The sequence below is a fragment of the Abramis brama genome (assembly GCF_963993115.1).
Source record: "Abramis brama genome assembly, chromosome: 10".
In the NCBI taxonomy this organism is placed as follows: Eukaryota; Metazoa; Chordata; class Actinopteri; order Cypriniformes; family Leuciscidae; genus Abramis; species Abramis brama.
Genome location: NC_139972.1, coordinates 9,060,843 through 9,088,604, shown reverse-complemented (window position 1 = coordinate 9,088,604; position 27,762 = coordinate 9,060,843). Strand labels below are relative to the sequence as shown.

Here is a 27,762-nt window from a genome sequence, read left to right as displayed (position 1 = left end):
CAGTTTACCTAAAAACCTTCAGGCCACAAGACATAATTCACAAATACATAAAATAATGATTCTACAAAAACGATGCAATCTTTAATGGAGATCCGGAAATATGTGCCGTAATAACAGTTATAACGGTGAAAATTAGATGTCAATGGTAAATTAGCTGAAAAGGTTGGAAATGTTTTTTTCACTTCTAATTTAGACGGAACACAGGCTTGTTAAATTACACGTATTATATTTCAGCGCATGCGCAAAGGCCTGAAAGGGCTTTTGAACTTCGGTAATTGATTGCAGTATTTTATTTTATTTTTTAATATACAATTATTATTAATAATAGGTCTTTAATTTAAATCGTACTACTATTATTAATAATATTGTGATATTGTCATTAAATATACGGTTTTATTTATCCTTAGGCAGCTATTGAATCTATCAAACTGTCCACTACAGCAGGCACAAATGAATTGCTTTTACACATCTGACAGTCTGAAGCGTGTTGTGTCGTCCATCACCGGTAGAGGGCAGGCCGTGTGGAGCCCCGGTGAGTGAGTGGCGTGGGGCTCCACGTGCACTCATGTGACCCCGGAGCCGGTTAAAAGCACCGGGAGCCTCCACGCGCACAGCGGGCGACCTGAGCGACAGCGCGGGCGTGAGAATGTCTCTGTACCGGAACTCAGCATGGTTCCTCAAAGGACTCACCGAATTCACCAAGTAAGAGCTGCACTGCTTCAAAAATAACACTTTATAACAACATTAACAAACATAATTACACATAATGCTTCATGGATGCACATCTAATAATATAATATCATATAATTAATATAATATAATATGATTATACATTTTTAAAAGGGCTCATATCAAATTTGCCATGATATTTAACATTTTATAATTAAAATGTTAAATATAATAAATGTTAAATATTGGGTCAGATTTCAGTCATTCTACAACTGTTTATCTCTCTTACCATGACGCATCAAGTTTTTTAATAGAATTTATTTAATGCATTTTTATTATGAATTCTGTATTTATACATTTGTCCTCATTAGTAGGAGTTTGATTAAAGATTATATGTACAAACAAAGTATAACAAACAACATGTCGAATTTTTTTTTTGTAATTTTTTTTTTTTTATGAATTTAAATTCACATTTAAGGTCAGAAACCTAAAATTTAAATTTCAAATCATCTAAATATTTTGACATTTAAAATAAAATCGTCCAGCATTTGTCTGCAGGCCTGCTTGGACTTTTACTCGCACGTAAAATGATGTAAATGCTGTAATTAAAACATTAGCTTTTATAAATGTACATTTTTTAACATCTAGAAAAAATATGGTGCACTCTTACAGCAATTTGTTTAATATTCTGCGAGCTCAAGTTCATCGTTTTCTATGAAATCCAATTTCACAAATTATTATAGTTATAGTTTATGTTTCAGTGGCCTCTGCATCTGTTTTTTCCTCCTGATACATTGTTACCCGGGTCGACCTCTCACGTCCCATAATAGGACACACATCACCCTTAACAGTGCACGCATTTACGGAGAAAAGCTTGTTTGCCCCCGGCACCTCCCCGCTCCTCTTCATCCCTCTTCTGGCCTGGCACGCGTGGACAAAGCCAGTCTTTGAGATGCTGATACCAGGAGCGGTGCTATCAGAGGACGCACTGACACTAGCTCTCATTAGCTAAGCCATGACGCAAGGCGGCACATTAGGACACTGCTTAATGCTTCTCATGGTTTCGCTTCAGGACATCATGATGCAAACAATTACAGAACCTCAATTTCTATATCGTACAGAATTAAACAGAACTCACAACAGACAGTTGGGAAGCTCTGCTTTAAGATTATTCTCCCATTGCCATGTGCTCCACCTTAAAGGGGTCCTATTATGCCTTGTACATGTTTATCTTTCTGGAGTGTGTAATGTTGCTGTTTGAGCTTTATAAAAAGGTCTTTCCAGCAGGAGTTCTTTTCTATATCAGTGTCAGTGTTTCTGAACTCCCTGAAACGCCTCCATTGTAGTCTTGAGTTTCTTCCGGGAACGAACACGTCACAATATTCCTCATTTAAATAATTCCCGCCCACAGGATATACAAAATAAAGAGGCGTGGCCTGGTTGAGTTAGTTAGTAGTGTGTTGAAACCATAGACTATAAGAAAAAAGATGGATGACGTTTCTCCACTTCCTTCCACTGCAGAAAAATAAAGCCAAAATATCCTAGAAATGGCCGTTGACATCGTTCGGCGATTGCGGGCCCGAGTCGTAGTTGTAATCCTGAGGTGGAGCCACAGTTATTTTTAGGGTGTGTTCACGGCATGTCGTAATAACCGTCATTACAAGATTTCAACTTGTAAAATGCGTTCACATCCTGGTCCTTGTAGAGCTTGTAATTACAACTTGAGTGCCTACTTGTACCACCTGACCGCTGCAGATTAATTTAGGCATTGATGTTGTTGCCTGTAGAAACGCATAATTCAACTCAGAGTAGAAAGTCATGTGTTGTCATCTCAAAATGGCGTGAACGTAGCAATATAGCATCACATAACTAACTAAAACCAAACATACATAAGCATGATGAGAACTATCTAAAATGACAGAAATCTTCTTTGGAAACAAAATTAAGTTTAAGTCACTTATATCAAATTTCCACCAATATCCATCTCATTTCACACATATTTTGTTTCTGTGATGTTTCTATATTAAAATGTCGATACAATGTAATGTATTTTCTCTGGCTTTTGTTTTTAAAACATTTTTTTTCCGTTATTATGCTTGTTGTCGTCATCTGTTGACGTTGTACAAGCAGAACGTGGCGGTTGGTCGTGTGGTATTAGTCCCGCCCCTCCTCCACTGTGATTGGACGGTTGGGTAAAAAGTGACAGTGATGAGCGCTGCGTTTTACCCAAAGTTGAACATTCTTCAACTCTCGCGCTTCAGCGTGAAAAAGACGCTCAGCGCCTCGTTACACTCAAAGCATTTTAAAAACGCAGCACTCCCATTGAAAACAATTGAAAAAGTTGCGTGAAAAAACGCTTTGGTGGACACACGGCCTAAGAGCGTGGCTTTTCACAAATGCGCTTAAAACGTTTGACCAATCACAACACACTGGTCCTCCAGCCGACCAATCAGAGCACAGTGTACTTTTCAGAAGGAGGGGCTTCATAGAGACAGGAACTAAACAGAGCGTTACTGACAGACTGAGAAGAGAGGAGCTGCTACAATGGAGAATATGGGGAAAATAATGTGTTTTTGAACTTTCAAACATGAAAACCTGTTCTAGTAGAGCCCAAAAATTAAATCAAGACTTTGTAAAAGGGCGTAATAGGTCCCCTTTGAAAAAGCGTGTTGTCAAATAATTCAAAGCATGAAGTAATTAGTTAACTGAACTGATCTAGCAGTGTTCACTGGTAACCCCATCACATTTCAAGACTAATTAAATGTGTGTCTCAGGGGGGCATTTCTGTCGGCGTCTAAAAACTTTGTTGAGAAAGACCTGGAGGTGTCGATGGCAGGCCGATCCTTCATGATCACTGGAGCGAACAGTGGAATCGGGAAAGCAACCGCCATGGCCATCGCCAAGAAAGGTGCGTGTTGGGAAAAACAGCAGTAGTTACTTTTTTAGGGCTGGAGTGTAACCTATTGACCATCTTTATCTTTAAGGTGGTACAATCCACATGGTCTGCAGGAACAAGGACAAGGCGGAAGAAGCCAGAGCGGAGATCGTCAAAGAGTCTGGAAACAAAGTATGAGTTTGTATTTGAATGACTGGGGTTTTTAGGTTGTGGTTTAGTAGGTAAAGGACACAGGCGGCTGTATCAAAACCTAGAAGCTTCCACCAACGTGCCTTTTTGAGCAAGTAATTTAACCGCAGGTCATGAGGACTGAACCTGCAGTAAAATAAGAAAGCATCTGCATAATGAAGAATAGTGTGTAAATAAATAATTTACCATTTGTACACAAACTCAGTGAATCATTGAAATGACCCTCTTATTTATCTACACGCTGATTTATATCTCTATATCTGTTTGTAATGCAAGATGTTTTTATAAACTGCATGACGTTTTGGCCTCTGTGTCTGGTTGCAGGAAATCTATGTGCATCTTTTGGATCTGACCGAGACCAAAAAAGTGTGGGAGTTTGCGGAGTCTTTTAAGAAAAAGTACAAAACTCTCAACGTCCTGGTGAGCCAATCTCACATCTCTCTGCTCTAAAATTACATATACACTATAGGGTCAAAAGTCAGGGGTCAGTAATTTTATGTTTAGAGATTAATACTACCGAGATATGTTCATTTTTAATGCTATCTTTATCGGCCCAATAAGATAATTTGGCCGATATATTAAAGCCGATAAATAATGGATTATTTCCTTCAGTTGAGACTCTTTTTTGACTCTGAATTGCTTGAAAAATGCTTGAAATAAATTGATCAGAAGTGACAGTAAAGACATTTATAATGTTAAAAAAGATTTCTATTTCAAATAAATTCTGTTCTTTTGAACTTTATATTCATCAAAGAATCCTGTAAAATCATAGTTGCCACAAAAATATGAAGCAGCACAACTGTTTTCAACATTGATAATAATCAGAAATGTCTCTTGAGCAGCAAATCATCATATTATACTGATTTCTGAAGGATCATGTGACACTGAAGACTGGAGTAATGATGCTGAAAATTCAGCTTTGATTATAAAATATATTCAAATAGAAAACAGCTATTTTAAATTGTAATAATATTTCACAATATTGCTGTATTTTATTAGTTATAAACTGCATACCAACCCCAAACTTTTGAATGGTAGTGTAAATATAACATTACCGGCCAATGGAAGTAGTGATCATTTGATTGGTTGAGTGATTTGATTGTGACAGATCAATAACGCCGGCTGTATGATGACTAAGAGAGAGGTGAATGGAGAGGATTTGGAGAAAAGCTTCGCCAGCAACAGTCTAGGTAAAGATCTCTAACAGTTCTGTCCTACTTCCTTTATAATATGTCTAACAGCTTACCAGACTGTTTTCCCCTGATCCCTGTTGTTGTGTTGTTCAGCCGTGTACATCCTCATCAAGAGCCTCATTCCTCTGCTGGAGAAGAGCCCTGACCCCAGAGTGGTGAGTAAACCAGAGACTGAGAGCGGGAGACGGGGGTCAGACGGGTCACCATCTCTCTCCTCTCTTTCAGATAACAGTTTCATCCGGTGGGATGCTGGTGCAGAAACTGCGGACCGGAAACCTGCAGTCTCAGAGGGGCAGATACGACGGCACTATGGTGTACGCACAGAATAAGGTATATATATATATATACACATACAAAGTCAAAAGTAAAGCTTGTGTCCATATACAGAAACACTATTTGTTATGATGCCATTTGCTAGTTTATTCTTTTATGTTATTGAGCTCATTGTTTGATTACTGTACTTACTTAAAGGGGACCTATTATGCAAAATTCACTTTTATAAGGTGTTGGAACACAGATGTGTCCACAGTGTGTGTAAATAAGCAGTCTGTAATGGTAAAAATCCACCCAGTCCTTTTTTTTATAATCCTGAAAAATCATAAACTAATAAATTCTAAAAGTTGTAACTTCTTCCTGAGTCTCTCCATCAGTGTCCGACTCCGGTTCAAACATGTAAGGCTGAAAACCACTACTGATAATTTATGACATTTTGACTGCGTGCCATTCTCCAGGTTTGTTGCTGCCGGAAGTATCCGAAGCATGATCTGTAAAGGCTCCGCCCTTTTCTGTAAAGGGGGCGGGGAGCAGCGGCTCATTTGCATTTAAAGGGACACACACAAAAAATTGTTTTTGCTCACACCCAAATAGGGGCAAATTTGACAAGCTATAATAAATTATCTGTGAGTTATTTTGAGCTGAAACTTCACAGACACATTCTGGGGACACCAGAGGCTTATATCACATCTTGTGAAAAGAGGCATAATAGGTCCCCTTTAAAGTATTTTTGATTAGTTTAATGCATCCTATTCAATTCTTTAAAAAAGGTTATGTTGGTGGTGTAAAATTATTGTAAAAATGATCCACGACTTTTCTGTTTCTCTGATTTAGTAGCTGTTTGTTACTCGAGTGACTCTATCAGACGTGACTTCAGTGTTTTCTTCATTCGTTGTGTTTCAGAGGCAGCAGGTGGTGATGACGGAGCAGTTTGCTAAAGCTCATCCCAGCATCCACTTCTCTGTAATGCACCCCGGATGGGTCGACACGCCAAGTAATTGCAAACGCACAATCATCATAAATTTAAATGACGGAACTGTGCATGTATGATTACAGACGCAGTTTCCAGAGACTACATGGAATATTTTTGTTTAAAGTTGGCATGAAACAGAAGTTGCATAATTCAGCAGTTCAGTCTGAAGATACTAAAATAAAACATCTAGAGCATTTTCTAAGCTTTGACCTGCAGAGCAAACATTGCATTTGCACATGGTGCATCAGTGTTGTGGCAATGGTAGCTGTCATAGATGTAGGGAACTTTGCATAGCAGTGCACACTGAAAAATAAAGATTTGTAAACATGTTTGATAGCCCTTTAAAGTCGGCATGAAACGGAAGTTGCAATAGTCTTATTCAATAGTCAGTAGTCAGTAGTCTTCCATATTGTGACGTTTATCTGAGTGAAACGGTTTCTCGAACAAGAACAAACGTAGGGCGGGGCTTGATTTTGTCCATGGGGAATTGATTGGATGGTTGTGGTTTGCTATTGGTCGATCTCATGTGATTGAAAGGTTGCCCCGCCCTCACGCCAGTAAACACATCATCAGAGAGGAGACGTCGCTGTGAAAGAGGGGAAGTTATTCTGATTAAAGTTTACGAGGGACATGAATTAGGGGGGTGGGGGGGTGGGCAATTTTGATTTCATGGTGACTTTAAACATGAAGTAAACTGCAAAAATGTGATTACATTTGGTCAATTATTTCAAATAAATAGAGCATCTAAAGCATGCAGTTTCCATCACACTTGTACATTTTAACCTGAAAGCTTGATGTTGAACAGAAAAATGTATAGATGTTATGAATACATTCTAAGTGGCTTTGGATAAAAGGTCCTGCTGCATAAGTGTAAATATGTATTTATTCAGACTGATTTGTTGACGTCTAATGGATTTGTTCTCGCCTCTTGTTCTTTTAGCCATAGCGAACGCGATGCCTGATTTCCACAGCTCTATGAAGGAGCGTTTGCGGACACCGGAGCAAGGGGCCGATACGGTCGTGTGGCTCGCTGTGTCCGAGGCGGCCGCCAAGAATCCCAGCGGGGGTTTTTATCAGGGTGAGCAAACACACACACACACACACACCTAACACAAAACCTAGTGAGCCACCTTGCGGCCTACATAGGCAGCATGCTAACTGCAAATAAAATCTCATAAGTGACAGAAATCTCCACGTGCCACACAAACAGCACTGCTAATGTGAAACACATGGGAGACACAACTGATTGCAATAGAGTTTGATATTAACAGGTTGCTAAAGGAAAAAGCAATGATACTCTAAGTATTGCATTTTAAATTTGATTAATCACCTTTTGAATAGATATTTATAGGTATTAAATTGCTGTTTATTGTACTTATATTAAGGCAACATTGCAACTTGAGAAGACAGAAGTCGCAGAATGCATTCTGAAAAGAAATTGTTGGCAGGATCAATTTTGTTTATAAGTATGCTATTTTCTGTTACACTTTATATAAAAGTTTCAGTGTTACACTGTAATTATAGATTTATGCACAGAGTAATAATAATTCACTACATTTAGAATAGATTTGGTTTAGTTGCATGTAATTATGCACAATTTATAGAAATTATACTATAGTAACATCATGTAAAATAAAGTGTTACCATATTTTGTGTAATTATAAACATTATTTTACTCAATATTTGTGCATTTTATGTATCTTTATACTTATTAGAGTATTGCTATATGAGTATATCAACATGCTAAAACTCTATTGGAATCAATTTGAGTTTATTCCTCCATGCTCTTTGTGTGGTGCACAACATTGCTGCCAGTGTGCAGTGAAAGCGAGCTGCCGTCTTTCTCTCCATCTCCTCCAATAAGGCGCCCGTCTGTTTCAATACAAAACAAGTGAGCCTTTCAGGAGACAAAGAATGGATGAAAGACGTTGATGAAAGCAAGAAAAGCAGGAGTGGTACAGAGAAGATGAAGAGAATACAAAGATTGTACAAAGGAAGACTGGACAATGAAAGTGAACGAGAGAATGAGGATGAAAGGAGAAGGAAGGAGCGAGAGAGATGAAGAAAGGGAAAGCGAGTTGGCGGATCTCCAGTGCAGCTGTAGTGGGCAGAGCTTCGGTACCAGACACGACCGCAGTGACTCAAGACGACCTTTTGAAACAGGGAAACCAAACAGACGATAACAGAGAGCGCTCACGTCTTCACTGCCTGAGCTACTCAAGCACTTTTAATACAAGACACTATAGTTGATAGGGTCAAATTTAAAGAGGCCACATTATGCCTTTTCACAAAGTCTTGATTTTGTTTTTGTGCTCTACTAGAATAGGTTTTCATGCTTGAATGTTCATTATTTTCTCATATTCTCCATAGTTGCAGCTCCTCTCTTCCCAGTCTGTAACGCTCTGTTTAGTTCCTGTCTCTATGAAGCCCCTCCTTCTGAAAAGCACACTGTGCTCTGATTGGTCAGCTGGAACAGTGTGTTATGATTGGTCAAGCGCTTCGAGTGTGTTTGGGAAATGTCCCGCCCCTTACCATAACCTCGAGTTTCAACACACTACTAACTAACTCAACCAGGCTCCGCCCCTTTATTCTGCGTATGAATTATTTAAATGAGGAATATTGTGACGTGTTCGTTCCCGGAAGAAACTCAAGACTACAATGGAGGCGTTTCAGGGAGTTCAGAAACAGTCAGCGCGTTTCCATTACAGATTTGCGCAAAATCTAAATGTCGACAAAAAACGATTGCGAAATAAAGGCGTTTCCATTAACCGATGTTATGCGACTAAAACGTCATTTTTTCCTCTCACGAGAAGTCATTACAAAAATCATGGCGACGGATGTTGGTAGGTGTATATCCCAGCCACTGCACTAGCCATTATTATTAATCGAAGGAGACGTACGTGTGTTATCCAAGCATTAATGGTAAGGAGCCTTATACTTGGAACGGTTGATGTTTCCGGGCGTTTCTCACTCATTTCTGCTTCGAGATCTTGATTGTGGCATTTCTTTGAGGTTTAGAATCCATTATTCCTGTAATTATTTTGTCTTTTATGAATTTAATAAAGAACTCTGTCTCGTCTTCTGTCTAAACATACCGCGTCATCTACGTCAGCTGACCTGTAAATGCGCAAAAACTGTTTCCATTGCAGTTTTGTGAAATATTTATTTTTTCTAATTGCCTGAAAAACCACCTCATGCGAGCGTCATTTTTGCGATAAATGGGAGTTTTTGCGGAATTGACGTGTTTCCATTGGGTGCATTTTCAATTCGCAATTTCAATTTGCGCGATTTGAAGGGTAATGGAAACGCAGCTACTGACGCTGATATAGAGAATCTATATTTAGGTTTGATGGACCAATACGAATGAACCATTGCAAAACCAGATTGGTGCACCACTATATTTCTGAATTCATTTGTCATTTATTTATGGTACATAGTCATATAAAGTTACCTAGCGACTGTAGCTTCTGCAAATACTCATTTCTGTGGCATTTCCATGGTAATGACGACTTCCTCGGTTGGTGCATCTTGCTTCAGGATGGCATATATTCAGAGAGGATTATCATCATTGAACAACTTCAGATTCTGAATGGAATTCTCTCAACTCTATGTACATATTGATTCTTCAGCCAATAGGAGTCTTTTCTCCAGATGAATATGTTTTAAACATCCTAATGTCTTTGTGTGTTTTTTTTTCATGCATTAGATCGGCAGATGGTGTCGGCTCATCTTCCCTTGGCCTGGACACACAGTTCACAGCTGGAAGATCAGAAATTCATGAGCGTCATGGAGGATCTGGCCAAGGGCTTCCAGCCTCACTAAATACACTCGCATTTAACAACTGCAACACAAATAAATGTAGAACACTAACACTGTAACTGTTTAGACACATTATTCTCACTCGTAAAAGCAGTGTGAATGTACTTACAGTACCTCACAATAACTTTTAGCTGTAGATTACAATGTCCTCCTGAGCTCTGAAAGACTGTTTTGCTCAATAAATGCTTAAATATGTTTAAGTCTTTTACCACAATGACTACTTCCTGTTTCTTCCTGTTCTACTTCCTTGTACATTTCAATTCTCTCCTATCATTGGTCACGGCAGACGCAGGATTCGTTCTTTTCCGACAGCTTGTTCTGACACCATGTGATCAATCTCAGCCAATCGCAGTGCGTTCTCACTGTGTCGGTGACTCCAACGAATCAGGTCAATCAGGTGGGAACCCGTTCTGACCGGAGTCACCCCAGCTGTCAATCACTCACTCACGGCCAATCACCTGGTGAAGCACAGGAAACTGTGGGAACGGACATTTCCTGCTTTTGGGGGCCTGTGATTGGACGTTTCTTTGGTTTGAGTACGTCACCTGATGTTCCAGAGAATGAGGAAGTGATGTGTAGTTTTTTTTTATTTGTTCTGACAATAATGTATGATTACATTCCTACATATATAGACTGTGTTAGTAACCATTTAATCATGACATGACTGTAATTTCACACGTTTTCATCAAACATTAATAAATATCTGTGAAGGTGTGATGGTGTATGTGGGAAAGCGAATGCATATTATTTTGTTCATCCCATCTCATGTCTTTTCCATCACTTTTAGAAGTTCTGTAGGATTCACCCAAGAAACTTAAAAATAAAAAAATAAACAATTTTAACATGCAATTCAAAAAAGACTAGGAAAAACTATATACCTTACATGTCAGATACAGCTTAGAACTTTATTGTAATATTTCGTTCAATCTCTGGGCAGAAACTACCAGTCAGCATTAAGACTTGTGTCAGTTTTCATATTAGCGGCAAGAGATTTTCGTATGAAAAATACATATGTTTGAGCGTTCCAGCACAGAAGCTCAACTTTGTACACATAGAGAGAATAATACTTAAGTACTACTGAAGTAAAGCAAGTCTTAGAAAAAAGAACATAGAAAAACAGGTCTCAAAGTCATTTAGAGTTATTTACAGTTTTAGAGTTCAATCATTAGAAGCGTGGTGAAATTTACAGTGTTTTCAATGTCTGAAGATAAAGAAAACAAGTTTTTCAATTTTACATGGTGGTTAAACTGAACTGTGATCTCTGCAAAGCGGCGTGACTCTGAAGTGTCAGTTTCGGTAAAATAGATGTTAAAGAGATAGTCCACCCCAAAATGTATTATTTCTGTCATCATTTACTCACCCTCAAGTTGTTCCAAACTTGTATGAATTTCTGTCTAATTTTGAGTTAGTTAACCTTGGAAAAAGGTTAAAATGGAAGTTAATGGGACACATCAACTGTCTGGTTACCAACATTCTTCAAAATATCTTATTTTGTGTTCAGAAGAAGAAATAAATTCATACAGTTTTGGAACAACCTGAGGGTGAGTAAATGAATGATAGACATTAATTTTTTAGGTGAACTATCCCTTTAAGAACACAATAAGAACAATTATAAACGAAAATGAAAGATGCGATGAGAAATTACAATCGTCGCCAGGATCTATCCAATTAAATGAAACAAAAATGTCATACAACACACAAAATCTGCTTTCTGTCTCATCTTGGATTTACGATACATGAAGCAAATATTAGGAAAATAAGTTTATGAATGGGAATGAGATTATCTACAAAGCGCGGCATGTGGCCAAATCAAAACGAGCGGTGTGAAGCAAGCGCTTTACAAAGGCACAAATCAGCCATTAAATGCAAACACTCGCACAAACGCCGTTTGTACCCTCAGATCATGAACACACACAAACTGTGCAATCCAGGGCAAGGAACAGAGAACTCGTCAAGACAATGAACGACCTAGATAACGACTGAGGGGAACTCCAGACGCGATCTCATCAAGATATCGAAAGTAAGCCAGAAACATCGCTGGTCAGTTATAATGTTTGTAAACAGGTTATAGTTCTATCTTCTCATTGGCCAGTGTTACATTAGTGAGCTGTATGCAAATTTAAATCACCTAGAAGCTGCTTACAGTGGCACAGCTTGAGTCTGAAGCCCAATACTTAAAGAAATAGTGCACCCAAAAATGACAATTCTGTCATCATTTACTCACGCCGTTTCAAAGCCGTATTATTTTCTTACTTCGGTGGAACACACAAAAAAATGTTTATATACCAAGTAGCTTTGTGGCAGGGACTGAAATGCTAAAAAACTCAAGTCTCTCAGATCTCATTTGCATATCTATTCGCTAGCGCGAAATGATACCAGTGGTTGTATCGTTACTACAGAGCCCCTTTAAAGGGACACGGTAATAATAAAAAATATATATATGAGATAGGAGGAAAAATTATATGGCGATGTTTTTTTGCGTTCTCTTTCCATCTAGAAACTCTGCGTTTGCTCACAAAACTTTGAGGTCTTTACACGCCAACACAAAGGTTTTGTATTTAGGAACGCAAATGTATTGACATATTTTTTCTAAACATCTCATATTTTTCCCATCACAATTTGCCATTAGGATTAGGGGGTTTGTACGCACACAAATGCAAAATGGCAACTTAAAATATGCAAACAATGAGATTTTAACCACTACTATACTATTTTTGGTTTTGGAAGCTATCATTAGGTTTCAGAAGAGTTGTTATATAGTGCACACGTCGTATGGACTCATTTTACGATTTTTGGAGCCCAAGTTCTCATTCACTTCTATTGTATGGAAAGAACAGCATCAATATTCTGCTAAATGTCTAATTTTCCGTTCCACAGAAGAAAGTGAATAAATGTTGACAAATTGTAATTTATGAGTTAACCATCACTTTAATTTGTCCCTAAACCACAGAGAAACGATGATTAATGCTATAAATAGTGTTTAACAGAAAAACTCTACAAACCTTGTGTACTAACTGAATGTGTTTAGTCATAAAATGTTTCATGGATTTTATATGCTACATTTAATTATCCTCACCTACCTGACCTGAACCCGTCTGTCTCTAAGTTTGAGCTTTATTGGGTTTAGTGACACTTTTTTTGGGGGGGGTGGTGGGGAGCAAGTTTGTATGAGAATGAATGCAAGTGGTGGTTACTATAGCCAGTAGTGGCACTCAAATTCAAAAAGTGAAAGAAAGATAAACAAGACAGATGGATAAATAAACAGGATGTTGGATGAAAATAATGCTTCCTGTTTTTTAGAATGGTACTTATGGATAGAGGGACACACACACACAGAGAGAGAGAGGGCAAATATTGTGCTTTTAGAAGTACCTTGAGTTCATGTTCGCTCAAATCCAGGCCATCATACCTCATAAGAGTCATGAATGCCTCCGATTCAGAAAATCAAGGACCATCCCAATAACACACACATATTGACATACACGGTATTGAACTGTCCGATTTGCGTAGACTCCACAGCTGAAGGACGAGAGAGTTAGACAGGTAGGTGAGTGTTTCCATGATCCGCGACAGATATCTGTTGGTGGAGTGTGGGCGGAGCCTTCAGAAAACAACCAATCAGCGGGGAGAGAATCCCGCCGCTACACTGCTGCCCACCACCTGCGTCATGTCCCAGATCTGTGGACAGACCCATCAAACGATTAGCAGGGAGGACCAATCAGAGGGGAGGAGAAGACTTCATTCATCAAACACAATTGCAACAAATTTGAGTAAATTGGATGTAAAACCATTCACACATAACATGAATAAATGGATTAATGAACAAATTCTATAATGTACTAGCAGTGTTATTTTAATATTTTTTTATATACAATTATAGTATTTATTAATATTTTGAATTAGCTATTTTTTATATGCGCGGTTTAGTTTTAGTTTTAGTAATTTTGTTATGTACTTTTGTGTAGTACTACAATTCTAATTTTCATAAAATTTCATTAAATTATATTAGGACTGTCAAATTGATTAATCACATCTAACATAAAGGTTTTTGTTATATATATATATATATATATATATATATATATATATATATATATATATATATAATTTTGAAATAGAATACAATAGCAATCAAAATAGAGTAAATAACGTTTCGAAAGCATCTCGATTCTTCAGATAATGATTGTATCAATTACATCATTACACCAGTAGGTGGAGACAAGTGACTGTTATTTGTCATTGAATGTATTTGCCAATGAATAATTCATTCAAGAGATTCCTTCAAAAACGCCGATTCATTCATTTTTGAAACAAGTGAAGTCTTAATAAGCAAGTCATTGAATCATCAATTAAATTATACAGATTTAAAAAAAATAAAAATAATAATTATATATATATATATATATATATATATATATATATATATATATATATATATATATATATATATATATATATATATAAAATCAAATAATCAATTCAGGTAGATGTTTTAAAATCCTGGCTATTTTTATTTCATTTGTCTCAATGAAAAATGAAAAAAGTTGGGTGCATTGAATTGTGGAATATGATGTTCCATGCAGTGTGATCTGGTTATATTCTGCACAGTTTAACAAATGTAGTAATTCATCTGGAAAGTCTATGCATATTAAAAAAATGTATTAGTATAGATATGGCAGCGGCAGAAATAAACTGTATCACAGTATGCTCCTTCAAGCATAGTCACTAAAACAGTAGAATGAAAGAGATCAGGCATGAGTGTATGACCTTAACAACTCGATCAGTCCCACATGTGACCATCAGTCCTCGGCTCGGGTCCATGTCCATGTGAGAGATGTTGTGTTTCCCTTCATGAAACGTAGCCAGAGGAGTCCGACTGCAATGCGCGTATGTAAATACACAAGAATAAGAACCAAACAGAAAAGCAAAGAGAACAGAAAGAAGACAAACTTAAAATAAAACGACTCACTCTTCCTCTTTTATCGTGTCGTAGCAGTCGTCACACATGCGCACCTGGAACTCAAAGCCCATGATGGGGTACGTGGAGCGTTTAGAACTACACTTCCCACAAATGGCCTTGCCACACTTCCTGCAGTGATGCTGAGGACAGGATATGACACGGGCATTACATAGTGAAGCATTAACACAACTTAGAGAGTGCAGATGAATAACAGGCTTAAAGGGATAGTTCACCCAAAAATGAAAATTATCCCATGATTTACTCACCCTCAAGTCATCCTAGGTGTATATGACATTATGATATTCTTCTTTCAGACGAATACAATCGGAGTTATATAAAAAAAATGTCCTGACTCTTCCAAGCTTTATAATAGCAGTGAATTGCTGTTTCTGTTTTGAGTCCATAAATGTGCATCTATCCATGATAAAAGAACTCCACACTGCTCCGGGGGGTTAATAAAGACCTTTTGAAGCGAAGTGAAGAAAAGCGAAGCGATGAGTTTGTGTGAGAAAAATATTTGATATTTAACATGTTACATAGTAAAATTCTAGCTTGATAGATGCACTTTTATGGACTTCAAAACAGAAACTGCAATTCACTGCCATTATAAAGCTTGGAAGAGCCAGGATTTCTTTATATATAACTCTGATTGTATTCGTCTGAAAGAAGAAAGTCATATACACCTAGGATGACTTGAGGGTGAGTAAATCATGGGCTAATTTTCATTTATTCATTTTTTATTGGGTGAACTATCCCTTTAAATGCAAAAGATATGATGTAGAGGTGGTACCTGTCGGAGCCCCAGGGTCTTAGTGTCCCACATCTGCTTTATATTCCAAAAAAACGGCTGTTCGCATTTCTGACAGGAATCACTCTCCAGCCACTGTGGAGCCTAGAGAGAGAGAGAGAGAGAGAGAGAGAGAGAGAGAGAGAGAGAGAGAGATGAAATTCTGAGTCTGAGCCGCTTTCAGGTCACCATAGAGATGAATGTGACTTTAATGACTGACGCAGGGGTTGCCATGACGACACCCAGAAAACTTCGTCACTGCTCCATGATTATACATTTGGCCATTGATTCATTCAAGAATATGTTCTGATATGCGTGTTTGTGTCCAGTGTGTGACTGAGCTTGTACTACACTGCCCGGCCAAAATAAGTCACTGTTTGGATTTAAATAGGCAAATGCCTAACAGTCTATAACTGGATCATTATTGCAGTGATTATTATGTTTCCAGCATGTTATATGTTTGGCAACAGTTCTTCTAACCCTAATTGATGGAGTGTGTAGCTTTTCATTTCTTAAACAATTAGAAAGACATCATGGCCATATTCCAGCATGACAGTGTCAAGATTCATCAGGATCAAACGGTGAAAGAACGTTTGTGAGGAGAATGAAGAATCAGTTTCACACGAATCGGCTCCTCTGAGTCCAGATCTTAAATTCATTGAAAGTCTCTGGGATGTGCTGGAGGAGACTTTAGAGTGCTGGACTCTTGCATTGACAGTACAAGATCTTGACCAAAAATCTCTACCATCTCTACATGTATTTCCATCAAGAGGTGCATACATTTTTGGTCAAGATCTTGTTCTTTCACAGTTTGAGTCTGATGAATCTTGACACTGTCATGCTGGAATATGGCCATGATGTGTCTTTCTACATGGTTGTTTAAGAAATGAAAAGCTACACACTCCATCAGTAAGGGTTAGAAGAACTGTTGCCAAACATACAACATGATAGAAACATAATAATCACTGCAATTATGATCCAATCATAGACTTTTTATTTTTGGCCGGGCATATTAATAAAACAGACAGTTCCCGTCCAGGGCGCTAATTGGTCAATACAGCGGTCCAGCCATGCTAAAACACAGAGGTGGACAGTAACAAAGTACATTTACTTGAGTATCTGTACTCTACTTGAGTATTATTTTTTCTGAAGACATTTTACTTTAACTTCACTACATTTGAAAGACAAATATCGTACTTTTTACTCCACTACAATTCTGTCAGGTCCTTGAGTAGAAAGTAGTAACGTCAGTCAGGGGTTGCTTTTTGGTTGGAAATGAAAGTCGGGTTGACGTCAGAACCCGAATGATGTTGGTTTCTGACGTCAATCTGATTTTCATTTTCAACGTTGGGTTTGGTCTTCTAAATGCGAATTTTGTCATTGTTTTGGAGCACACTAGCTTATAGATAACAGTAAGGCTAACATATTCATACTAAGAGCCAAAAAAGTTTAAATAGGACACTCTTAGAGGGAACAGCCATTTGGGTGTCCGAAACCATTGTGGACGTTATTGAGTGACTTACTCAATCTCACATTCAATCCCACTACTGGAACTGTGCTCTAGAAATAAATGTGATATTGATATGAGGGTAGGCAGGCGTAGATTCAGAGGCATACGGTACTGTAAGTATTACACACAACAATGCAACAATAATACAACAATGCATTGACATTTACTTTTTACTTTTGATACTTAAGTACTTTGAAAAACGAGTACTTCTGTACTTTTACTTCAGTAAAAATCACTCTTTACAATGTTTAATTGTAACGGAGTAATATTTGACCAGTAGTATCTGTACTTTCACTCAAGTAAGGAAGTTGTGTACTTTGTCCACCTCTGCTAAAACATGAAATAGTAACATATACGTCCATATATGATGTCAACTACTGTATAAGTACCTCTTCTCGAGTTGCGTCCATGTTCCACACTGTCATTCCTCCATCAGCAGAGCAGGACACCAACTGATGGGTCAAACGCAGATACCTCAACGCCTGGACCTTCTCACTGAGACAGACAGACACAGAATGACTGACTGGACCAGACAACTGATTAATTACACTAGAGTTCAAATGTTAAGGGTCGGATTCGATTTTTTATAGTTGTTGAAAGAAGTGTCATGCTCTGTGGTCTCTATAATCTCACATAATAAAATAATTCAAACAATCTCAAATCGATCTTTCATGTTCATTTACTGACTTAAAATTAAATATTTATTAAATGTACAGGTAATAAATGTAGTCAGAAGGTTATTACAACAAAATAAACCCCATAAAGGTCTAGTTTCACCCTAAAGTGATTTATTTTGTGAAAAGGAATCTACATTCTCTCTTACACCACACTTTGTAACTGAAAGTCATGAAAATCATTCACTTTCAGTATTTTCTTCTAAAGAAATGGAACTGAAAATAGAGAAATACTTATATTTCTCAGTAGTTCTCAATTTTGGTTTCTAATGCCCATTCACAGCCTAGTAGCACTTATAGCAATGTTTCATTAAGTCTATAACTGTCAAGTGTGTGTGTGTGTGGTTCTTTTATATATGATTTATGAGGACACATATGTATAAAATGACATGGCTATTACAACGTAAACATGGTTTCCTGTGTCCTTGTAAACCAAATGGCTTAAAAGAAACATACTAAACTGTGTTTTTTTAGATTAAAAAATGCAGAAAATTTTGTGTGATGGGTAGGTTTAGGGGTAGGGTTAGAGTGTGTGTGTGTGTGTGTGTGTGTGTTGGGTAGGTTTAGGGGTAGGGTTAGTGTGTGTGTGTGTGTGTGTGTGTGTGTGTGTGTGTGTGTGTGTGTGTGTGTGTGTGTGTGTGTGTGTGTGTGTGTGTGTGTGTTGGGTAGGTTTAGGGGTAGGGGTAGGGTTAGTGTAAGGGGAGAGAATATACAGTTTGTACAGATGTACAGAATAAAAAAACATTATGTCTATGGAGAGTCCACGTAAACCACATATACGTGTGTATGTGTGTGTGTGTGTGTGTGTGTGTCTCACTGGTGTCCCTGCAGTAGTAATGTGCGTCCCTGTCTGCCACCAATGTCCCACATGATCACACTGTGATCAGATGCTCCAGAAAACAGCCACCTCTGAACTGGATCCCAATATAACACAGCAACACTACCTACAGACACACAGACAGACAGACAGAAGAGTGTTAAAGGAATCAGTTCTTTCACAAAACTGTGAAACCAGATTCGAAAGACACTCAGATGTGTGTATATGAGTTGAGAAAAAGCAAGCTATAGTTCGGAGACAAAACTGTCCTCAAAAGTGAGCTAAATCTGACTAAATTTCCTTTTTAGCTCTGAACTGCTTAATGTGGACCATAAAGGCCCCAATATAATTCCAGCGAAATCGAAGAACGAACTGGTGTGATGTCATTTCAAACAAAATCAGGCCAAAAATGAAGGAGTTTGGAGTTTGTTTCAGGGGATTTCAAAACAGCTTGCCAAAGAAGTTCGCTCTGGCTGGTGAACACCTCGAACTACCATTGGCACATGGCGATGATGTAATAGGTGGGTGTGGCTCTGAGGCTCCGCCTTCTTTGACGTGGAAATCTTCTCCTTTTCATTTCTTTTGTTCAGTCCAAAACATGAACACACTGGAGAGCTGCTTTACAGTAGAAACTGAATGTGTAATTCTAATTGACAGAGACACAGACACTGTTTTGTCATGTTTAATTATGTAAAGCTGTTTGCTTTCAAGCAATCTATTGTATAAAGTGGTATATAAATAAAGTGACGTAACATGACTGGAGTGCTGAATTGCAGAGTTTGTGCAAACACTTTAAAATCTCTATGATCAGATGCTTTCTTTACTGCTGTTTTCTCACCTCGTTATTTTATTTGTTTATTTTGTTACTGAGAGGAAAGCGCTCAGCACATATTTACATATTCATCTAAACACCGCTCTCAGTGTCGGGATGTTCACTAACAGTAAACCACTGGTCACATACATTTAAAATTTCTTTTTACCCCTTCGCGAAGAACGAAAAAGAACTACGCCATGAGTATATCGGGGCCTCAAGGTATTATAGACATTGAAAAGAGCTATAGAAATAAAATTAAGACTTGACCTTTGGTGTGGCCATATATATATATATATATATATATATATATATATATATATATATATATATATGTATGTATATAAATGTGTATTTGAAGGTGTGTTACCTTCATGCCCCTTTAGTGTGGTAATGATAGAACACGACTGTTCATCCAGTTTCAGTAGAGTGATCTGCCCTGAATGATCTCCCACAAAGGCATGCTGGGTTTCGTTATCATATCTGCATATGTAGTCAAGAAAACAAGACAGAAGAGAGGAAATAATCCTAATAACAAAAATCATATTTAAACCAGTTTAAGACACTAATTCATTTGCCAATACATTCAAATTTATAATGAATCTATTTAGTGATAAACGATATATGGGCCACCATATCGGTATCAGCCAATACATGTTCATTTTTAATGCTATCTTTATCGGCCCAATAAGAAAATTTGGCCGATATATTAAAGCTGACAAATAATGTATTATTTCCTTCACTGTGCACTGTTCGCCATGATGGATCTGATTTTGAATTGCTTGAAATATGATTGAAATAACTTCAAAAAAGGAAAATACAGTTCAGTGCAACATGTGCAGCGTAAGCCTGTCATATCGGCTACATAAAATTATATTGAAAACATTATAATTGTGTGCTTGAGACGTGGCTTTTAATGGAGAGACTTTTGTTTTTGTAATCAGGCTCTCAAAAATTACATAACAAATGGATTAAGATTTATCGGTCAAAATATCGGTTATCGGCTTTCAGATATAAAAAAATATAGGTTATTAAAATGTTCATATCGGTGCATCTATTTAATCAAAATGTCTTTGAAAGATATTCAGGGACTTGTAAACTAGATATGCATGAGCAGAACTACGGTTTCCACAAAAATATGAAGCAGCACAACTGTTTTCAATATTGATAATAATAATCAGAAATGTTTCTTGAGCAGCATATTAGCATATTATACTGATTTCTGAAGGATCATGTGACACTGAAGACTGGAGTAATGATGCTGAAAATTCAGCTTTGATCACAGGAATAAATTACATATGAACATATATTCACATAGAAAACAGTTCTTTTAAATTGTAAAAAAAAATTCACAGTATTACTGTTTTTACAGTATTTTTGGTGAGCTTAAAAATCTTACAGACCCCAAACTGGACAGAAATTCTGACCAAAGTGCATACACATTTTAAAGTAACAATATAATAAATAATAATATTTTTTATATTATTAATAATATACTGTGTTAACACATGTAACGTTACCTCCAACACTGCAGAAACCACTGCGATCCAGAGAAATCACATGCATAAAATGTAAAAATGCATTAGAAATATTTCTCAGGGACAGACTGAAGTGAAGGATACTGTAAACAGGAAGCCCATGAGCCGAAGCTGTGGCGTCCCAGCATAGAGCCGCTCTGAGTGCTCATCCAGCTGATGCTTTTATCATGACCCGTACTGATCACCCACTGACTCTCCAGAGAGAAGATGAGGTCTGACACACGGTTCTGATGGGCTGCGCACACACACACACACACACACTTGGTGAAGATCAAGGTTCAAAAGGTCTGAGACAATATGTGTGTCCCAATTTTGTGTAGTTGTGCCGTTCTGTAGTGTCAATAGTGTGAGTAGTGTGTTCACACTGAGAATTCCAAATAGAACTTTTAATACTCAAATGATCCACTTAAATTAACCGAAAAAACAAAGAGTGGAATGTTGGACATTTCATGCTCTCAACATTCTGAGGTTGAATGACAAAATTGCCTTGTAAAGTTCATACACTTCCACACCGATGAGTACATAGGGCAGTGTGTGTATGTGAAACTGTCTGCTTAATGCATGATAAACTGTAGCATGCTACATTGTTGTCACATGATCTCATTTAAATTAGGGTTATTATTGTTAACTAAAACTACTAAAAACAGTTTTGTTAAAAAAAAATAAACCTAAAAATAAACTACAATTATTTGATTTAAAAAAAACTATTAGAATTAGAATAACTAACTAATTAATTAGAAATGATGCCTTGGCAACTAACCGAAATCACACAAAAAACCCCACTAAAACACTAAATTATAACTGGAAATAAATAAATACTAACCAGTATTTATATATATATATAAACAAATTACAATGACAAAAGCACAAATAAAAATTAGCATACAAAAGATTGAACAAAAGTTCAAATGAAAACATAAATATAATTCAAAATATTAATATTTGAAGAATAAAAAAATACTAAAGTAACAGTTTTTTGGTTTTTGCATGCATGTTTAATTAATTATATTTAAAAAAAAATGTAGTTATTTAGAATTTTAATTAATTAAATTTTTAATAATTGTAATGATTTTGGGTCAAATGTCTTAACCTTTGGCAGTTCAATCAAATAATGAGTTAAGAAAAAATATTATTGGGATAATTTTGTGGGATACAGTATTCCATGAATTGTGGATAGTGTGGATCAGTAAGATTCAGCACACAAACACACTTTTGACATTGGCTTTGAAGGCAGAGAGTATTGTGTGTCGAGATGTTTGTGAGACGATGTCATCATCTGATGATGTCATTGTGTGTCCTGGTAGGGCAACTAACAGTGTAACTGTATCTGATCCGAAATGAACATAATGCAGATCACAATACCAACTAATTCATTCAAATTAAGTCAACTACAATATTTGACCGTTATAAGCCGGAATACCGTCTCTCTCACACACACACATGCTTTCCTGGCATTGTCCGGTTTTCTCCAGACACATTTTCCAGAGCAGCTCTGACTCATCCAGCCATAATCATCTTGTGTGTGAGTGTCTAAGTGTCTAGTGAGAGCTCACATGAGAATCTTAGCCCCAGGGCATGCTGGGAAAAAAACAAATGATCCTCAAGTGATTGGGTGGGCCAAAGTAAAGTAGTGGTGTGTGTGTGTGTGTGAGTGTGTGTGTGTGTGTGTGTGTGTGTGTGTGTGTGTGTGTGTGTGTGTGTGTGTGTGTGTGTGTGTGTGTGTGTGTGTGTGTTGGAAGGGAAATCCAACCCATCATCTAAAGTATGTTAGAACACTAATGGAAATAACACATAAGTCTCTGGTTTTACCTGGGTATGTTTTTACATGGTTCATTTTGTTGAAATCTTCTGAGATGAGGAACTCCTGTGAGAGACAGAGAAAAGAAGATCACAGATTAACTCAATGTGTTACTTTACCCTCTTACTCACCCTAATGTGGCTACAAACCCAGATGACTTTCAGCTGTTTGTGACACGCAAAATAAGATCTCTTTCCACACAGTGATCGGGACTCTCAAGATCCAAATAAGGACAAATAAAGCATCATTAAAGCATATATTTCAAGTCTTCTGATTACTTTTATGGTGCTTTTTGTCCACAGTCCCTATATAAACTACCGTTCAAACATTAGGGGTCAGTAAGATTTTTGTATTTATTTTTTTAGAGGGTTTTTTTAATACTTTTATTCAACAAGGATGCATTAAATTGATTTAAATTAACAGTAAATACATTTATAATGTCACAAAAGATTTATATTACAAATAAATACTGATTTCAACTTCTATTCATCAAACTACCATTAAAAAAAGCAACTGTTTTCAACATTGATAATAATTAATAAAATGTTTCTTGAGCAGCAAATCATCATATTAGACTGATTTCTGAAGGATCATGTGACGCTGAAGACTGGAGTAATGATGCTGAAAATGCAGCTTTGATCACAGGAATAAATTACATTTTACAATATATTCACGTAGAAAATACTTATTATAAATTGTAATAATATTAACGATTTTTCTGTATTTTTAATTAAATAAATGCAGCCTCGGTGAGCAGAAGACTTTTTATTTCAATGATAATTAAAATAATTCTAACCAACACCTAATTTTTAACAGTAGTGTACGTCCTTTGTATAAAAAAAAGAGCAGTGTGAACATTCTGCTAAACATCTCAATTTTTTTCTCCACAGAAAACCATACAGGTTGGGAATGATATGAAGGCAAGCAAATTACGAAAATGTTTATTTTCTGGGTGAGCTATCCCTTTAATACACAAACATGTACAGTTGCCCTCACTACAGGCATCTAAAGAGATATGGCTGCATATCTCGACTGCCAAGTCTCAAACTGAAGGATCTTTGGAAGACAGCCTTCGTTTTGCGTGTTTTATTCAGCTCATTTTGAAGGATGCATCACGTTTATCCTTCATGTCCTTCAATAACCCACAATCCTTTGCACACATTCCAATTCCCGAAGCATAACTGATGGAAAATGAGTCGGCACTGAATAAAATGTAGGACAAAAATAATGTTCTTGTAGATTAAGGCATAAATGTTATCTTTTATTTTAGCCTACAAGCCAAGATTAGAAAGGACACAACTTCACTAGGATGCAGCTTTCCGGTTGGGAAGCACCTATAGAGTCATAATATTCAACATTTGAAAACACTCTGGCCCTCGGGGGGGCGATACAGTGACACTTACCACAACGGCCCCATTGTCCTGTCCTATGAAGATCCGCTTGCTCTCATGGTGATATGACATACAGGAACACGGAGCTGGACAGAAAGAGAAACACTTGACCTACATCCTCTGAGACTTCTGCTGCTTAAAGGTGAAGTGTGTCATTTCTGTGCTACTAGCGGCACCAAAAACAACACTTAGCTTTTTTAATTGAAAGCTAAAATAATAGAAAATATACATATTAAACATTAACTTTAAAAAAAACTTAGATGAAAATTAGAAATGTTGCCTTGAAAACTACTCAACAAGTTGAAAAACTACTAGAGCTGCACGATTAATCATTAAAAGATCTGCGTTCAGACCCAGAGAGAGCGGTTATGTATAGATATGAAACAGCTTCACAAACAGTCTTTTCAACCACACAGTATCATTATTTCTGTCTTACAAATTTTCTAATTCTTACAGAAGTACTGGGAGAAAAGTTTATAGTTCGGATATAAACACTGATGTCTACGGAAGCGACCAAAATTTGCACTTCAATTAGCAATTGTATCAATTACATCGTTACGCCAGTAGGTGGCGACAAGTGACTGTTAAATATATGTACGTGTCATTGAATCATTCATTCAAGAGATTCGAAACGCTGATTCATACAGTAATGAAACAAGTGAAGTATTTATCATTCAAGTAAACCGCTTTTCTTTTTAAATAATACATTGAAATGAATTAAACATTTTTAAATAGACTCCAGCAATTAACATTTTGTCTGAACCTCTAGTAAATTACATCGTGGAAGAATCGTGATCTCTATTTATTTATTTTTAAACGCGATGTTTCTAGAATCGTGCCGCTCCAAGTACCACAATTTCTAAATCAAAAACTGAAAATAAAATACATTAAAGCTAAACAGAAATAGTAGATTAAACTAATAAAAACAAACACACACACACATTTCAAAATTACTAATATTAAAATAAAAACAGAAAAAAAATCTAGCTAATCAAAAATACTAAGAAATACTATAAAAGTATAAACAATAACAGTTTCCGAACAATTTTTCTCCAACAATCCTACTTTTTCTCAAACACTGATCCAGTTTGATCCAGAATTTGACATGTCAAGCAACCCAAACAAAAAGAGCAATGGCACATTAAACCTTCATGCACTTACTGGTGACACTGGTGAATGTACAGTATGTGAGACAACAGGAGACTGTGTGTTGAAAACATGTTATTTTCCTTTTGGTTAATGCTCAAAATGTCACATCAAACCTGCTCTCACCATATTTGAGATTCCATTCACTTTCATTGTAAAGAAAATGACAGCGTGAACAGTACGCTAAACATGCTCCACTGTTAGGAACATATTACGAGTAAGAAATTAATTTTTGGTTGAAATGATACTCACAGGACACAGTGTGGTAGATGCTGGGCCAGTACTGTCCACTGTCACGCTTCAGCCAAACTCGAATCGTCCTGAAATAAACAAACAACAAGACATTCAAATAAAACATGAAATACCACATAACAATCAACCCAAATTAATATATATTTATTTGTTTGGAACATGAAAAGAAAGTAAAGATTTAATAAATAAATAAATAAATAAATAAATATATATACAGTCAGGTCCATAAATATTGGCACAATATCGACACAATTCTAATCTCTTTGGCTCTATACACCACCACAATGGATTTGAAATGAAACGAACAAGATGTGCTTTAACTGCAGACTTTCAGCTTTAATTTGAGGGTATTTACATCCAAATCAGGTGAACGGTGTAGGAATTACAACAGTTTGTATATGTGCCTCACACTTTTTAAGGGACCAAAAGTAATGGGACAGATTAACAATCATAAATCAAACTTTCACTTTTTAATACTTGGTTGCAAATCCTTTGCAGTCAATTACAGCCTGAAGTCTGGAACGCATAGACATCACCAGACGCTGGGTTTCATCCCTGGTGATGCTCTGCCAGGCCTCTACTGCAACTGTCTTCAGGTCCTGCTTGTTCTTGGGGCATTTTCCCTTCAGTTTTGTCTTCAGCAAGTGAAATGCACGCTCAATCGGATTCAGGTCAGGTGATTGACTTGGCCATTGCATAACATTCCACTTCTTTCCCTTAAAGGAGAACTCCGGTCAGTTTTAACATTGAGCTCATTTTTCTGTAAATTTGGAGTGCTGTCAGTACAGAGAACAACGACAAAAATCGGTGTTGCCTACACCGTGTTATCCTCTTTTTAAAATTTGCACCCTATTGACTTCAATGGGGCATATTTTAAACTTGCTTTTACCCTCTTAACATCCTTGATGTGTCATTACAAGTGCACAGGTTATGTGAGTGATTCCTTTAGAGTTAACACGGGTGAATCTGACTGCAGTAGATGTGAAAGATATGAATAAAAATTAAGTTAATTCGGCCAGCGCTCATACCTGTATTTACATCCTGTTTTCGGTTGAAGTCCAAAGTAGTCGATTGTCGAGTTCACGCGCATATGTTTAGTTACCTATGATCACGCGCGTGAACTCGACAATCGACTACTTTGGACTTCAACCGAAAACAGGATGTAAATACAGGTATGAGCGCTGGCCGAATTAACTTAATTTTTATTCATATCTTTCACATATACTGCAGTCAGATTCACACGCGTTCACTCTGAAGGAATCACTCACATTGGCTGGGCACTTGTAATGACACATCAAGGATGTTAAGAGGGTAAAAGCAGGTTTACTTGCCCCATTGAAGTCAATAGGGAGCAAATTTTAAAAAGAGGATAAGAGGATTTTGTCGTTGTTCTCTGTATTGACAGCACTCCAAATTTACAAAAAAATGAGCTCAATGTTAAAATTGACCGGAGTTCTCCTTTAAAAAACTCTTTGGTTGCTTTAGCAGTATGCTTCAGGTCATTGTCCATCTGCACTGTGAAGCGCCGTCCAATGAGTTCTGAAGCATTTGGCTGAATATGAGCAGATAATATTGCCCGAAACACTTCAGAATTCATCCTGCTGCTTTTGTCAGCAGTCACATCATCAATAACTACAAGAGAACCAGTTCCAATGGCAGCCATACATGCCCACGCCATGACACTACCACCACCATGCTTCACTGATGAGGTGATATGCTTTGGATCATGAGCAGTTCCTTTCCTTCTCCATACTCTTCTCTTCCCATCACTCTGGTACAAGTTGATCTTTGTTCCAGAACTGTGAAGGCTTTTTTAGATGTTGTTTGGCAAACTCTAATCTGGCCTTCCTGTTTTTGAGGCTCACCAATGGTTTACATCTTGTGGTGAACCCTCTGTATTCACTCTGGTGAAGTCTTCTCTTGATTGTTGACTTTGACACACATACACCTAGCTCCTGGAGAGTGTTCTTGATCTGGCCAAATGTTGTGAAGAAAAGCATGTTGTGACCAAATGCTTCAGGACGGCGCTTCACAGTGCAGATGGACAATGACCCGAAGCATACTGC

The 27,762-nt window shown here is 37.1% G+C and overlaps 2 protein-coding genes across 6 annotated transcripts in view; one reads left to right on the top strand and one right to left on the bottom strand.

Annotated features, from left to right (window-relative positions):
* Nucleotides 1-27,762, bottom strand: part of wdfy1 (WD repeat and FYVE domain containing 1) — a 38,651-nt gene that overhangs the window by 7,282 nt on the left and 3,607 nt on the right. Inside the window, exons 2-13 of one of the 5 annotated variants that reach the window (XR_014607909.1) lie at nucleotides 25,697-25,764; nucleotides 24,311-24,384; nucleotides 22,919-22,973; nucleotides 21,194-21,344; nucleotides 19,942-20,054; nucleotides 18,761-18,887; nucleotides 17,659-17,764; nucleotides 15,763-15,864; nucleotides 14,982-15,112; nucleotides 14,780-14,888; nucleotides 12,237-13,690; nucleotides 10,899-11,373 (exon numbers count right to left, since the gene is read on the bottom strand). Coding sequence is in view for 3 of the 5 variants with exons in the window: in XM_084126000.1 (XP_083982126.1) it covers nucleotides 13,631-13,690; nucleotides 14,780-14,888; nucleotides 14,982-15,112; nucleotides 15,763-15,864; nucleotides 17,659-17,764; nucleotides 18,761-18,887; nucleotides 19,942-20,054; nucleotides 21,194-21,344; nucleotides 22,919-22,973; nucleotides 24,311-24,384; nucleotides 25,697-25,764 (1,096 nt within the window). In the remaining 2 variants the exon portion in view is untranslated. Of the gene's footprint in view, nucleotides 1-474; nucleotides 611-5,000; nucleotides 5,059-10,898; nucleotides 13,691-14,779; nucleotides 14,889-14,981; nucleotides 15,113-15,762; nucleotides 15,865-17,658; nucleotides 17,765-18,760; nucleotides 18,888-19,941; nucleotides 20,055-21,193; nucleotides 21,345-22,918; nucleotides 22,974-24,310; nucleotides 24,385-25,696; nucleotides 25,765-27,762 lie in introns of those variants that run through there. The other 4 variants (XM_084126000.1, XM_084126004.1, XM_084126003.1 and 1 more) reach the window with 4 other exon arrangements.
* On the top strand, nucleotides 563-10,734 carry dhrs12la (dehydrogenase/reductase 12-like a). The gene is made up of 10 exons (XM_084126026.1): nucleotides 563-702; nucleotides 3,444-3,577; nucleotides 3,654-3,736; nucleotides 4,079-4,174; nucleotides 4,863-4,944; nucleotides 5,041-5,102; nucleotides 5,173-5,277; nucleotides 6,124-6,214; nucleotides 7,134-7,271; nucleotides 9,900-10,734. The coding sequence occupies exons 1-10, from the start codon at nucleotides 647-649 to the stop codon at nucleotides 10,013-10,015; spliced, it is 963 nt and encodes a 320-aa protein (XP_083982152.1). The 5' UTR covers nucleotides 563-646; the 3' UTR covers nucleotides 10,016-10,734.